We start from the raw sequence: 15,218 nt of genomic DNA on the forward strand, positions 1-15,218 counted from the left end.
TTGAGAGTCCATGCTTTTTACGTTCTCTTAAGTCTGTGGGGACAACTCATCTCTCCTGTTGAGGTTACAGTTAACTTCCGGTAATTTATATGCCCAAGGACAGTTTCCATTTTGCACATGGACACCTTTACGTTACTTTCTGGGGGAATTGTGGGGACCAGAGGCAGAGAAAAAGTGGAGAAGGCTGAGAATTCACACAAATATCTCCTCCTGCAGAAAGAAGGCTTCTCTCTTAGATCACTCGGTCATGAGAATCAGTCTGTTAGAGAAAAACAAGACAACAAAACCAATAAAATGGGGTTTTAATGATGGCAATTCTCCAGCCCATATTATTTTATCGTGCTCTCCAGAGGCCACTTTACTTGGAAGCTATCAGGCTGAGTACATGGCTGCCTATTGAAAGGTGGAGGAGAAAATGTGCCAGAGTTGGAATCAACCAGGGAGATCACAGAGAAATCTTATCTCAGGGACTTGGGACCTGGCCTTGGGGAAGCCAACATTAGAGGGGGTGCCTATGGACCATTCCAAAGAGAGCATTTGGGCAGGGGGTGGGGGAGAGGAGGAAAGGAAGGCATCTATTTTCATTGTAATTTCTTCTGCCTGGTCCAAGCGAGGTCCACCTCCCCCAACCCCTGTCTGTGGTTGAGGCTGTGAATGGATTTGTTCAATTCCTGCATCAGGTGGCTGTTCCAGACATAGTGAAAAAAATATCTAAGGGGAAATGAAGGTCAGACTCTTACTGACAATGGTTTAATATAAACATCTCGCTCTTGTGTCCGGCTGGACTGTCAATCCACACAGGATACATAGAGCGGCAGGATCATAAGTAGGAATTGTGGCTGAGAAAGTAATTTGTGAGTCTGATGGATAGACCGTGATCGTTTGGCTAAGATCAAGTGTAGTATCTGTTCTTATCAGTTTAATATCTGTTACATCTTCAATGTGAAGACGCTATGTTAAGCAGCTTTCTGGAGACAGGAGGTGGGTTGGGAGCTTGCTCCCTCCCCTCCATGCATTGGCCTGGTATTGCATTACTTCCAGGCTAGGTGCCTTTCCCCTGTGGGGGAATTGAATTTTTTTTTCTTCTAGACTGTGAGCCCACTGTTGGGTAGGGACCGTCTCTATATGTTGCCAACTTGTACTTCCCAAGCGCTTAGTACAGTGCTCTGCACACAGTAAGCACTCAATAAATACGATTGATTGATTGACTTCCTTACTGACAGTAATGGAATTTGACAGGAAAGCAGTGGAATGAAAATCAGGATTCCATGAAATTCCTGAAATGCGATCCCAACGATTTCTAGGAAGATATGGTTGAGGGGCTAAATCTGTAAGACTCACCCTCCTCTCTGTTCTGGCAACTCATTGGCCATTTCCTACCCTTCCCAAATCTCTTTTCCTTAAATCAGGTGAACTGAAAATGGTTAATGAGGTGATCTGCTGTGTGGCTTTATGGGGAAAGGGCAAATCAATCAATAATCATATTTATTGAGCACTTACTGTGTGCAGAACAGAGCACTAAGCGCTTGGGAGAGTACAATATAACAATATTGGTAGATATATTCCCTACCCATAATGAGCTTACAAACTAGAGGAGGAGAAAGACATTATATCAAAATTAATTAATTATGGATATGTACGTAAGTACTGTGGAGCTGAGGATGGGGTGAATAAAGGATCCAAATCCAAGTGCAAGGGTGATGCAGAAGGGAGTGGGAGAAGAGGAAGTGAAGGCCTAGCTGGGGAAGGCCGCTTGGAGGACATGTGGCTTCAATAAGGATTTGAAGGTGGGGAGAGTGATTGTCTGTTGGATATGAAGAGGGAGGGTGTTACAGGCCAGAGGCAGGATGTGGGTGAGAGGTTGGTGGCAAGATAGACGAGATCAAGGTACAGTGAGTAGGTTGGCATTAGAAGAGTGAAGTGTGCCGGCTGGGTTGTAGGAGGAAAGCAGAGAGGTAAGGTACGAGAGGGCAGGGTGACTGAGTGCTTTAAAGCCAAAAGTAAGGAGTTTCTGTTGGATGCAGAGGTGGATGGACAATCACAGGAGGTTCTTGAGGAGTGGAGAAACATGGACTGAACATATCTGTAGAAAAATGATCAAGGCAACAGAGTGAAGTAAGGACTGGAGTCAGGAAAGAAAGGAAGCAGGGTGATCAGCAAGGAAGCTGGTAAAGTAATCAAGGTGGGATAGGATAAATGCATGGATTAACGTGGTAGCCATTTGGGTAGAGAGGAAAGGGCAGATTTTAGTGATATTGTGAAGGTTGAACCGACAGGATTTAGTGACAGATTGAATATGTAGGTTGAATGAGAGAGAAGAGTCGAGGAAAATGCCAAAGTTTCAGGCCTGTGAGACAGGGAGGATGGTGGTGCCTTCTACAGTGAAGGGAAAGTCAGTGGGGAGGACAGGGTTGGGTGGGAAGATAAGGAGTTCTGTTTTGGATGTGTTAAGCTTGAGATGTTGGAGGGACACCCAAGTAGAGATGTCCTGGAGGAAGGAGGAAATATGAGACTGCAGAGAAGAGAGATCAGGGCTGGGGATGTGGATTTGGAAATCACCTGCAAAGACATGGTAGTTCAAGCCATTGAAGCGAATGAGTTCTCCAAGGGAGAGGGTATAGAAGGAGAATAGAAGGGGACTCAGAACTGAACCTTGAGGACCTCCCACAGTTAGGGGGTGGGAGGCAGAGGAGGAGCCAGCACAAGAGCCTGAGAATGGGCAGCGAGAGCGATAGGAGGAGAACGAGGAAAGGACAGTGTCAGAGAAGCCAAGGTTGGATAATGTTTCCAGGAGTAGGGGATAGTCCACAGTTTTAAAGACAGTCGAGAGGTTGAGAAGGATTACGGTGGAGTAGAGGCCATTGGATTTGGCTAGAAGGAGATTATTTGTGACCCTTGAGAGGGCAGTTTCTGTGGAGTGAAGGAGGCAGAAGACAGATTGGAGGGGGACATGGAGAGAATTGGAGGAGAGGAAGTGGAAGCAGTGGGTATAGACAACTCGCTCAAGGAGTTTCGAGAAGAATGGTAAGAGGGAGATGGGAAAATAATTGGAGGGAGCTGTGGGGTTATAGGAAGGTTTTTTTAGGATAGGGAGACACGAACACGTTTGAAAGCATTGGGGGAAAAAGGTATTGGAGAGCAAAAAGTTGAAGATGGTGGTCAGGAAGGGAAGAAGAGAAGGGGCAAATGGTTTGATAAGATTTGAAGGGATGGGGTCGGAGGCGCATGTGGAGGGGTGGATTTTGAGAGAAGGCAGGAGACCTCTTCTTGAGATACTTCTAGGAAGATGGAAGAGTTGAAGAAGGAGCCGAAGGAGGGAGGGACTAGAGTGGAGTAGGGGAGATTTTAGGGATATCATGTTTGATGGTTTCAATTTCTCAATAAAGTACGTGGACAGGTCACTAGGAGCAAGAAATGGCGGAGTAGGGGACAGGAGGTTTGAGGAGGGAGTTAAATGTCTGGAACAACTGGTGAGGGCAATAGGCATGGGAATCACTACTGATGGAGAAATAATTTTGTCGGGCAGACATAAAGTATACAAGGGTTGAATTTGAGGTGGAAAAGGTTGGCCTGATATCTAGATATTCACCAGCAGCACTCTGTGGCCCATGCACCAGAGTGAAGAAAGTGGACTGTACGATCCAGGACTGTGGGTTAGTGGTATGAGATCGACAAAGGGATGTGGAGCAAGTGAGTTGAGTTCAGTAGAGAAGGTGATGTTGAGAGCGTCATTTGTGGTGTAAAGGGAAGGAAATTTGGGGAAGGAGACTAAATGGGGCATGATTTTGAGAAAATTGGATGGGGTCAAAAGATTGGAAGTTCTCTGCAGGGGAACAGGTCAAGATTATGGAATGGTGAAGAGGTAAGGAGGGAAGACATGTCGTCGTCCCCCCCACCCCACCTGCCCAAAAGAGTGACTTCTGTCTTCTCCTTCTCCTTTGGTGCCTGGGTTTCACTCTTTCTGTCATTGCTTGCATCACCCTCACACCCCTGGAGCTACTGCTTGTGGGTCACCCTGCCATGGGCATGTCTTCCGAACAAAGACATGAACAGGCACGGGGGAATGGCAGGCTGCCCAGAAGCAACAGGGCAGGCAGAGTTAGAAGCAATGTGGAATTTTGGAGGAGCAGGAAATGAGAGACCAGACAGGTATTAAGATACCTGTGCCACAGGTAGGGGCTCTGAGATAAAAGCCCTGGGGTGCCACCCTTTGGTTTGCATGCCAGGGCTTACTGTTGCCTGTCTTTGATATTCTCTAGATGAGTACATGATGAAGTCACTGTCAAGGCAAATCCTGCAATTTAGAAAAAAAACAAAACTGTCCCTGACCGCTAGTAAGCCCAGGGTAGAGCAGAGAACACCTGATAAAAGTTAGGAGGCACAGAGGCAAAGATTCAAGTGTGGGTCCTGCTCTGACTCACTGTGTGACCTCGGGCAAGTCATTTTTCTTCTCTCCCTGCTTCTTTATGATAGAAACAATCATCCCTGTCCTCTCTCTGCTTCTCAGTAAGAAAAGAATTATTTCCAGGTCCCTAGCATGAAGGTGATATACAAATGCATTTATTGGATTAGACTCTCCCCTTCGAGCAAGATATGCTGGGGAATAAAATGACTCCTAATGGTCCACCCTCCAAGAGGGAAGAATCAGACTCATATGAGGAACTATTTTGAGAATCTCTGTTTCCTACAGTTTCTGATGCTTCTTTAGTTTTGTTAGATTTTCCTGATCATTTCCCACTGAAACCTGAGGGAAACCTGGCCAGTTTCACTCTAGTTTTGGATCATTTTGCCTCCTGATTTCTGTGGGTTTTTGGAGGTTTGAGAGGAAGGATTTGCATGAATGAAGGGGATTGTTTCAATTTTCCAAATCTGCTTTCTGTGACTGATGTGGTCCTCTTCCCTTCCTTTGCCCTCTCCTCTTCTCTCACCCCCACTTTTCCCCTCCCTGCTCTTCTACTTTCCTCTCATCCCCTCTCTTCCCCTCTTGTCTCCTCTCCTCTCTCCCTCCCCTTCCCCACTCCTCCTATCTCTTCCCTCATCTCCTCCTCCATTCTCCTCTCCTCCCAGAGAACTGTTCCAGGTCACCACAAAACCAGTGAGCTTCCTATGTTCATTCCTCTTGGATGGGAGACATCTCCATAAGCAGAATTCAAATTAGTTCCTTCACTTCTTCCAAGAGATCTTTTGTACTGCAGTGTCACTTTTTACCTTGGGGCTTTGTGAGAACATGAAATGAAGCCCTCAGAGGCATATTTCAACCTTGAAAATTCATTACCCAGGAGACTTTCTGCCAATCAATGGGCCTGGTCAGCAGGAAGCCTAGAATTCTCAGGGACTGTAATTTCCCCAGTCAAACACTCTGGCTCCCTCAGTGAAATTCTTTCTCTTGGTGGCAGCTGCTGGTCTGAGAACCCTGGGACCAACCCTACAGAAGAATAACCTTGTGGAACCTTAGTGAAAGAGATCGAGATCAACCTAGCAAGGCCATTCATGGTTTTTATGAGCGCGAGTTTATTGCTAACAGCTGTCAAAAATTACAACTGCACTATTTCGAATTTCATCCAACCAACACTGATGATAAAGGAGGGGAGAGCTGATGAAACAGCTCTTTCCACTGGTGGTGGTCTTAGGATTTCTTTGTCCGTACTTTTTTCTTTCGAGGTTTTCCTGACTTTTTATGAGCTTGTTTCTTCTTCTGGGGAACAGACTGGAAGGAGATCTCTGCTGGAAGCTCCTGAGGAGATTCTGGAAGGCACTTGGGTTGGGCTTCCAGCTCCTTCAGCCTAAGGGTCAAAAATCCAGAAAGTGTGTAGTCGTGACTGGCAGAGACCTAGTTACTCTACATGTAGCAATACAACTTCCCTGGAGACCAGATTCCCAGAAAAGGACAGCTCCAGTATAGACCAGAACCATGAACAGGGCCCAGGGCCAACCTCATTGACCACTTTAGGCTTAACGGAAGAGCAGTCAATGCCTAGGACAATAATAATAATGGTATTTGTTAAGTGCTTACTATGTGCCAAGCACTGTTCTAAGTGCTGGGATAGATACCAGGTTATCAGGTTGTCCCACGTGGGGCTCACAGTCTTAATCCCCATTTTACAGATGAGGTAATAATAATAATAATGATAATGTCATTTGTTAAGCGCATACTATGTGTGAAGCACTGTTCTAAGCGCTGTGGGGGATACAAGGTGATCAGGTTGTCCCATGGGGGGCTCACGTTCTTAATCCCCATTTTACAGATGAGGTAATTGAGGCTCAGAGAAGTTAAGTGACTTGCCCAAGGTCACACAGCAGGCATGTGGCAGAACTGGGATTAGAACCCATGACCTCTGACTCCCAAGCCTATGCTCTTTCCATTAAGTCATGATGCTTCTTATATGATTGGGGGTTTCTTTATGGCCTGAAGTATATTTCTGCTTCCTCTGAAACTACCCCAAGTATGCGTTCCAGGGCTTTGCACACAGTAGGTGTTTACTAAATGTTGTTGATTGCCTCTAAAGCCCTGATTTCTCACAACCAGGCTTGTGGGGAAGTGGAGGTTACTTACATGCTCATTTTTCTTAGACTTAAACTCTGTTCCATAGGTCCCAAGGAAGACTTGCTCCACCCAATGGCTAAAGGCCTCTCCTGGTCGACTGTAGAATGCTGATCTGAAATTGGTTTGATTCCTCTGAGGCTTTTCCATTTATCATAGCGCTGCATAAATGGGGAAAGGGTGCTAGAAAAGCAACAGAGAATGCATTGAGTTTGAGTGTCCTGCCTCCTACTGTGCAAAGCTTAAGACAGAGGTGCCAGTCCTTATAGATCTGGTATCCTGGTGGGGAGTGGGTGGGGAGTGGGTGGGGAGAGAGCTTTCAAAATGTGCTAAGGGATCTGGGTAACAGAGGCAGCCTGAGGGAAAAAAGGGAAAGTGAGGAAATTCTTGGTTCCTGGAGTACGGGTTAAGGTTATGCTGGAGTTTGCAGCTAGGAGAGTCTAGGGAACTAGATACTGGCTTGGGACTTCATGTTAGAGTCACCACCTCTCTGTACCTCATCTTTTCAATATATAGACTGAGGAGAACAATATATTTGATTACTACATTTCTTACAAAGGAGGCGTTTTATAATTCAGAATGTTACTCCACTTAATAATGATAATAATGATGGCATTTATTAAGTGCTTACTATGTGCAAAGCACTGTTCTAAGCGCTGGGGAGGTTACAAGGTGATCAGGTTGTCCCACGGGGGGCTCACAGTCTTAATCCCCATTTTACAGATGAGGGAACTGAGGCACAGAGAAGTCAAGTGACTTGCCCAAAGTCACACACCTGATAATTGGCAGAGCTGGGATTTGAACCCATGACTTCTGACTCCAAAGCCCGTGCTCTTTTCCACTGAGCCATGCTGCTATGCCAACGCTGTTGTACTCTCCCAAGTGCTTAGTACAGTGCTCTGCACACAGTAAGCACTCAATAAATACATTTGATTGATTTGATAATAATGGTATTTGTTAAGAGTTTACTATGTGCCAAGCACCATATGCCTACTAAGCTGGGGAAGATACAAAACAATTAGGTCAGACCCAGTCCCTGTCCCAAAGTCTAAGAGGGAGGGAGAATAGGTATTTCATCTCCATTTTACAAATGAGGAAAATGAGGCACAGAGAAGTCAAGTGACTTGTCCTGGGTCACACAGTGGGGCAGTGGCAAAGGTCCTCTGACTCTCAGGTCTGTGCGCTTTCCACTAGGTCACCCTGCTTCCTTACTAGGCTATGTTTCCATACTGCTTCTCACTTAATACTGCCTTTGTCCTGGGGAATGTGCATCTCATGGGGAAAAAAAAGGTAACAAACCTCTTCTACCCTACTCCCTATGGTTTATACCAAGCCAAGAGAATAGTGAGCTGGTGGTCTCCAAGAGGCACTTTCCCCGCTCAGCCTTGAAACTGTCAGAGGGGTTCCTTAATTTCCACTGGCCCTGTGGGTGTGTAGGGCAACATATCATGCTGGGGATAGGGTTGCTCAGAGTATGCCCTCCTGAGTATAGGGTACAAATGCCCTCTGACCCTGCCCCCTCCTCTGCGACCTACGCACTCACCCCCTCTTTGGCTGTGGGCAGCATGGATGCAGAGTGGGTTAACCGTTTTTTTAAATGAGCAAAATTTCTAGTGCAAAGTATCTTCCCACCTTCAAATCAATCAGTGGTATCCATTGAGCCCTTATTATGTGCAGAGCTCTATACTAAGCACTTGGAAGAGTAGGATACAACAGAATTGGCAGACATCTCTCTGCCCATAAAGAATTTACAGTCTAGAGATGAGCTTCAAGCCTTATTAAAATCACATCTCCTCCAAGACGCCTTCCATCAACTAAGCCCTTATTTCCCCTACTCCCTCTCCCTTCTGTGCATCCCATATACTTGGATCTGTACCCTTTCAGCACTTGATATTCACCCCACCCTCAGCTCCACAGCTCATGTAGCCATAATTTATTTTAACGTCTGTCTCCCCCTCTGGACTGCAAGCTCCTCGTGGGTAGGGAGCACGTTTACTAACTCTGCTGCACTGTACTCTCCCAAGTGCTTAGTACCATTCTCTGCAAATGGTAAGCATTCAATAAATACCACCAATTGATGGTCGTACGATTGGCAGACATCTCTCTGCCCATAAGCATTGATCATAATTGACCATAATTGACCACTGACAGTAATTGACCATTCATTGACCATACCAGATCACATTTTTTTTGCCCTATATTTTACCTTTATTATCAGTTTCATAACTATGGTAACCCCAAAGGATTTGGTAAATGGTCACACTGTACTTGGCCTTGAATACAGAACAGAAAGACAGGCACTCTTCATCAGCAAGTTCACATTTAAGAGATAATGGCTGGACTTGAATACTTGGTCTCAATTTTCCATGATCCAACAAGATAATTTTCACCATATGATGTAAAAGGTCTGGGTTGAAAACTAGGCCAAGCTGGACAGATGCTATAAATTGTTAGACTTAGGGAAACAGCTTGTAAGGCCTCTCGGTACACTAATTTTTCAAAGAGCAACTGCAGTTCTCAGAGTCCTTGATCTACAAAGGATAGCATCTGTTACCTGCCATTCCCGGGCTTGGCAGTTTGATTGTGAGGCTGATTCCTACAGACTCACCTAAGCCAAGTTTTGCCCAAACTATTAACTATGGATTGGACTGAATTTGGAAATCCAAGGTTTGCCCAAAATATTAAGTGTGGGTAGGACTGAATTCAGAATTCTCCATGCTCCATGCAGATAGTATGGGTTGTGGACTGTGTTCCAGTCTTCTAGACAGTAAGCCCACTGTTGGGTAGGGACCGTCTCTATATGTTGCCAACTTGTACTTCCCAAGCGCTTAGTATAGTGCTCTGCACACAGTAAGCGCTCAATCAATCAATCATATATATTTAGCGCTTACTGTGTGCAGAGCACTGTACTAAGCGCTTGGGAAGTACAAGTTGGCAACATATAGAGAGACAGTCCCTACCCAACAGTGGGCTCACAGTTTAGAAGGGGGAGACAGAGAACAAAACCAAACATATTAACAAAATAAAATAAATAGAATAGATATGTACAAGTAAAATAAATACATGAATAAATAGAGTAATAAATATGTACAAACATATACATATATACAGGTGCTGTGGGGAAGGGAAGGAGGTAAGATGGGGGAATGGAGAAGGGGAGGAGGGGGAGAGGAAGGAAGGGACTCAGTCTGGGAAGGCCTCCTGGAGGAGGTGAGCTCTCAGTAGGGCCTTGAAGGGAGGAAGAGAGCTAGCTTGGCGGATGTGGGGAGGGAGGGCATTCCAGGGCAGGGGGAGGACGTGGGCTGGGGGTTGATGGTGGGACAGGCGAGAATGAGGCACGGTGAGGAGATTAGTGGCAGAGGAGCGGAGGGTGCAGGCTGGGCTGTAGAAGGAGAGAAGGGAGGTGAGGTAGGAGGGGGCGAGGTGATGGAGAGCCTTGAAGCCCAGGGTGAGGAGTTTCTGCCTGATGCGCAGATTGACTGGTAGCCACTGGAGATTTTTGAGGAGGGGAGTAACATGCCCAGAGCATTTCTGGACAAAGACAATCTGGGCAGTGGCATGAAGTATGGATTGAAGTGTGGAGAGACACGAGGATGGGAGATCGGAGAGGAGGCTGATACAGTAGTCCAGATGGTATAGGATGAGAGCTTGAACGAGCAGGGTAGTGGTTTGGATGGAGAGGAAAGGGTGGATCTTGGCAATGTTGCGGAGCTGAGACCAGCAGGTTTTGGTGACAGCTTGGATGTGAGGGGTGAACGAGAGAGCAGAGTCAAGGATGACACCAAGGTTACGGGCCTGTGAGACGGGAAGGATGGTAGTGCCGTCAATAGTGATGGGAAAGTCAGGGAGTGGGCAGGGTTTTGGAGGGAAGACAAGGAGTTCAGTCTTGGACATGTTGAGTTTTAGGTGGCGGGCAGACATCCAGATGGAGATGTCCTGAAGGCAGGAGGAGATGTGAGCCTGGAGGGAGGCGGGGAGAGCAGGGGCAGAGATGTAGATTTGGGTGTCATCAGCATAGAGATGATAGTTGAAGCCGTGGGAGCGAATGAGGTCACCAAGGGAGTGAGTGTAGATCGAGAACAGAAGGGGACCAAGAACTGAGCCTTGAGGAACCCCCACAGTAAGGGGATGGGAGGGGGAGGAGGAGCCTGCAAAAGAGACTGAGAATGAACGACCGGAGAGATAAGAGGAGAACCAGGAGAGGACGGAGTCTGTGAAGCCAAGGTTGGATAGCATGTTGAGGAGAAGGGGGTGGTCCACAGTGTCGAAGGCAGCTGAGAGGTCGAGGAGGATTAGGTTAGAGTATGAGCCATTGGATTTGGCAAGCAGGAGGTCATTGGTGACCTTTGAGAGGGCAGTTTCCGTGGAATGTAGGGGACAGAAGCCAGACTGGAGGGGGTCGAGGAGAGAGTTGGTGTTGAGGAATTCGAGGCACAGCGTGTAGATGACTCGTTCAAGGAGTTTGGAAAGGAATGGTAGGAGGGAGATGGGGCGATAACTAGAAGGTGAGGTGGGGTCCAGAGAGGGTTTTTTTTAGGATGGGAGAGACATGGGCATGTTTGAAGGCAGAGAGGAAGGAACTAGTGGAGAGTGAGCCGTTGAAGATGGAAGTTAAGGAGGGGAGAAGGGATGGAGCAAGAGATTTCATGAGATGAGAGGGAATGGGGTCAGAAGCACAGGTGGCCGGAGTAGCACTTGAGAGGAGGGAGGAGAGTTCCTCTGAGGATACTGCTGGGAAGGATGGGAGAGTAGCAGAGAGTGTTGAGAGCCGGGGGAGGAGTGACTTTGGGGAGGTCAGACCTGATGGATTTAATTTTATTAATGAAGTAGGAGGCCAGATCGTTGGGGCTGAGGGAAGGAGAAGGGGGAGGAACCGGGGGCCTGAGAAGGGAGTTGAATGTACGGAAGAGCTGACGGGGATGATGGGCATGGGTGTCAATAAGGGAGGAGAAATAGTTTTGTCTGGCAGAGGAGAGGGCTGAGTTAAGGCAGGAAAGGATACACTTGAAGTGAACGAGGTTGGCATGGTGTTTAGACTTTCGCCAGCAGCGTTCGGCAGCTTGAGCATAAGAGCGAAGGAGGTGGAAAGTGGCAGTGATCCAGGGCTGCGGGTTAGTGGTACGAGAGCGGCGAAGGGAAAGGGGAGCGAGTGAGTCTAGCTGAGTAGAAAGGGTAGAGTTGAGAGCAGTAATCTGATCATCAAGATTGGGTAGAGAGGAGAGGGAGGCGAGGTGGGGTGTGAGGCGCTCAGAAAGATGGATGGAGTCAAGAGAGTGGAGATCTCTGTGAGGGAGTAATATGGATTTACAGGGGAAAGGAGTGTGAGTGAGGAGGCAGGTGAGAAGATTATGATCAAAGAGGGATTTCAGAGTTGGTGAGGGTGGACACAGTGCAGCGGTAGGAGATGATGAGGTCGAGGGTATGACTAAGTTGGTGAGTGGGCGAGGTGGGGTGGAGCAAGAGGTTGGCAGCGTCAAGGAGAGATAGAAGGCAGGCGGCAGAGTAGTCACCAGGGATATCCATGTGGATGTTGAAGTCTCCGAGGATCAGAGTGGGCATGGAAAAGGAGAGTAGGAAGGTGAGGAAGGGGTCAAAATCGTTAAAGAACTTGGAGGTGGGGCGGGGGGGGGGGGCAGTAGATGACGGCTACAAGAATCTGGAGGGGGAGGTAGAGGCGAATAATGTGGGCTTCAAAGGAAGGGAAGGAAAGGGAAGGGGGAGGAGGGATAGTGCGAAAGCAACATTGGGGGGCGAGAAGAAAACCGACACCTCTTCCTTTTCCGGTGAGTCTGGGGGAGTGGGAGAAGAAGAGGCCTCCACTGGAGAGAGCAGCAGAAGAGACCGTGTCGTCCGGAGACAACCATGTTTCAGTTAGGGCGAAGAGGAGTAGAGAGCTGAAAAGGAATAGGTCCAGGATGAAAGGGATCTTACTTATAACGGAGCGGGGGTTCCAGAGGCCATACTTGGCAGTAGCTGTCAAGGGAGGGGAGGGAGGGGGAAGGGTGCGAGGGGTGGGGAGGGTTTGGATTGGGATGAGTTGGCGGGGGCCTACGCAGGGAGAGTGTGAAGGGGGTGGCAATGGGAAAGGATAACTGGGATGGGGTGGGGGCGGGGAGGAGGGGAGGGAGGGGGCTGCGAGGGAGGAGTGGAGGATTGGCGCTGGTACAGAGGGATCCTTGGTAGGGGGTGATGGGGAGTGGTCTTGGTGGGAGAAGGGAAGGGGAAGGTGAGGAATGGGAATGGCAGTTGGGAGCAAGGGAATTGGAAGTTCATGGTGAGGTCAGCAGGGCGAGTGACAGTACAGTGGGAGGTTAACAATGGAGATGCAGAAGCGATAAAACAGTAGCAATGATATAAAGAGGTGATGGCATCACAGGGGGTAGTTAACGATTAACATGCTATGGCAATAATAAAATTGGCAGATAATGATGTCACAGAAAGCAGATACAAACTATTATGTGCTGGAGTAGGGTGGACCTGTTAAGGGGGTCAGGGAGCAGAGATACCTGGGGAGAGGAGTGAACAGCCAACTAGCACAGGAGGGCTGAGTAGGTTCGAATGAGTGTCGTTAATGTAACTTGGTGATAGCAAGGGCCTTTTTCCCGGGGGCGGGGCGGGGGGAGAGTCAGTCAGGTCCGGACCGGGAAGGGGGGCATGGGGGGCACTTTACTTAAGTTGGGGGGGGAGCGGCACTCTGAGGATATGATTGAATGGTGGAGGTCTGGCTCTGCAGAACGGTCATACTAGGTAGGCAGATGCATTGATCTGCTAGGCGGATCTTTTCCACTAGGGTTGCTGCTTCTGTGATACCCTATTCTAAAGATCAGAGGAAGAGCTATCAGCATGGAACATCTTAGTCCCTTAGTCTGGCTCTGCATGGTACTGGATAGAGCATGGGCCTGGGAGTCAGAAGGACCTGGGCTCTAATCCCGACTCGGCCACTTGCCTGCTCTGTGGCCTTGGGCAGGTCTCTTCACTTCTCGGTGCCTCAGTTACCTCATCTGTAAAAGGGGGTCTAAGACTGTGAGCGCTATTCGGGACAGGGACTGTGTCCGACCTGATCTGCTTATATCCGCCCCTGTAATAATTATTATTATCCCATCTGATCATATGATTGATCTATTCAGGACAGTGTACTGCTTTAGGCATCAGCCTATGCCTGATGTGTTAGGACTCCAAAGAACCGCCAGCTCTCTGGGGGTGATGATGGGTCACGAATGAAAGCACTGATCTCGGATGAGAGAATAACATAACGGAAAGCTGATAGCTAAGCCCATCTGGGTTTGGCTTTCTTGAACAGGTGCACACCAACATTATTCCATTACCCATTTTATTCTTTTCAACTACCCAGGATGGTCTCCAGGCAATACCTGATCCATTTAGATATCTATGGTGGAAGGGGCTAAGATGTTCCATGCTGATAGCAGGCTCCTCCTCCCCCTCCCATCCCCTTACTGTGGGGGTTCCCCAAGGTTCAGTTCTTGGTCCCCTTCTGTTCTCGATCTACACTCACTCCCTTGGTGACCTCATTCGCTCCCATGGCTCCAACTATCATCTCTACGCTGATGACACCCAAATCTACATCTCTGCCCCTGCTCTCTCCCCCTCTCTCCAGGCTCGCATCTCCTCCTGCCTTCAGGACATCTCCATCTGGATGTATGCCCGCCACCTAAAACTCAACATGTCCAAGACTGAACTCCTTGTCTTCCCTCCCAAACCCTGCCGTCTCCCTGACTTTCCCATCACTGTTGACGGCACTACCATCCTTCCCGTCTCACAAGCCCGCAACCTTGATGTCATCCTCGACTCCGCTCTCTCATTCACCCCTCACATCCAAGCCGTCACCAAAACCTGCCGGTCTCAGCTCCGCAACATTTCCAAGATCCTCCCTTTCCTCTCCATCCAAACCGCTACCCTGCTCGTTCAAGCTCTCATCCTATCCTGTCTGGACTACTGCATCAGCCTTCTCTCTGATCTCCCATCCTCGTGTTTCTACCCACTTCAATCCATACTTCATGCTGCTGCCCGGATTGTCTTTGTCCAGAAACGCTCTGGGCATGTTACTCCCCTCCTCAAAAATCTCCAGTGGCTACCAATCTGCGCATCAGGCAGAAACTCCTCACCCTGGGCTTCAAGGCTCTCCATCACCTCACCCCCTCCTACCTCTTCTCCCTTCTCTCCTTCTACAGCCCAGCCCACACCCTCCGCTCCTCTGCCACTAATCTCCTCACTGTGCCCATTCTCGCCTGTCCCGCCGTCGACCCCTGGCCCACGTCATCCCCCTGGCCTGGAATGCCCTCCCTCCCCACATCCGCCAAGCTAGCTCTCTTCCTCCCTTCAAGGCCCTACTGAGAGCTCACCTTCTCCAGGAGGCCTTCCCAGACTGAGCCCCCTCCTTCCTCTCCCCCTCGTCCCCCTCTCCATCCCCCCCGTCTTACCTCCTTCCCTTCCCCACAGCACCTGTATATATGTATATATGTTTGTACATATTTATTACTCTATTTATTTATTTTACTTGTGCACATCTATTCTATTTATTTTATTTTGTTAATATGTTTGGTTTTGTTCTCTTTCTCCCCCTTCTAGACTGTGAGTCCACTGTTGGGTAGGGACTGTCTCTATATGTTGCCAACTTGTACTTCCCAAGTGCTTAATACAGTGCTCTGCACACAGTAAG

The 15,218-nt window shown here is 48.3% G+C and overlaps 1 protein-coding gene and 1 non-coding gene across 2 annotated transcripts in view; one reads left to right on the top strand and one right to left on the bottom strand.

The window, feature by feature from the left end:
* Positions 1-867: 867 nt before the first annotated feature.
* LOC119920313 lies at positions 868-1,057 on the top strand. The gene has a single exon (XR_005448069.1). It is a non-coding gene; the product is annotated as a U2 spliceosomal RNA (small nuclear RNA).
* A 4,441-nt stretch (positions 1,058-5,498) lies between these two features.
* CX1H3orf20 (chromosome X1 C3orf20 homolog) overlaps positions 5,499-15,218 on the bottom strand; it is a 108,577-nt gene continuing 98,857 nt past the window's right edge. The window contains exons 18-19 of the mRNA XM_038740191.1: positions 6,554-6,724; positions 5,499-5,783 (exon numbers count right to left, since the gene is read on the bottom strand). Coding sequence (XP_038596119.1) covers positions 5,627-5,783; positions 6,554-6,724 — 328 coding nt within the window. The 3' untranslated portion in view covers positions 5,499-5,626. The remainder of the gene's footprint in view (positions 5,784-6,553; positions 6,725-15,218) is intronic.

The sequence above is a fragment of the Tachyglossus aculeatus genome, chromosome X1 (genome assembly GCF_015852505.1).
Source record: "Tachyglossus aculeatus isolate mTacAcu1 chromosome X1, mTacAcu1.pri, whole genome shotgun sequence".
NCBI lineage: Eukaryota > Metazoa > Chordata > Mammalia > Monotremata > Tachyglossidae > Tachyglossus > Tachyglossus aculeatus.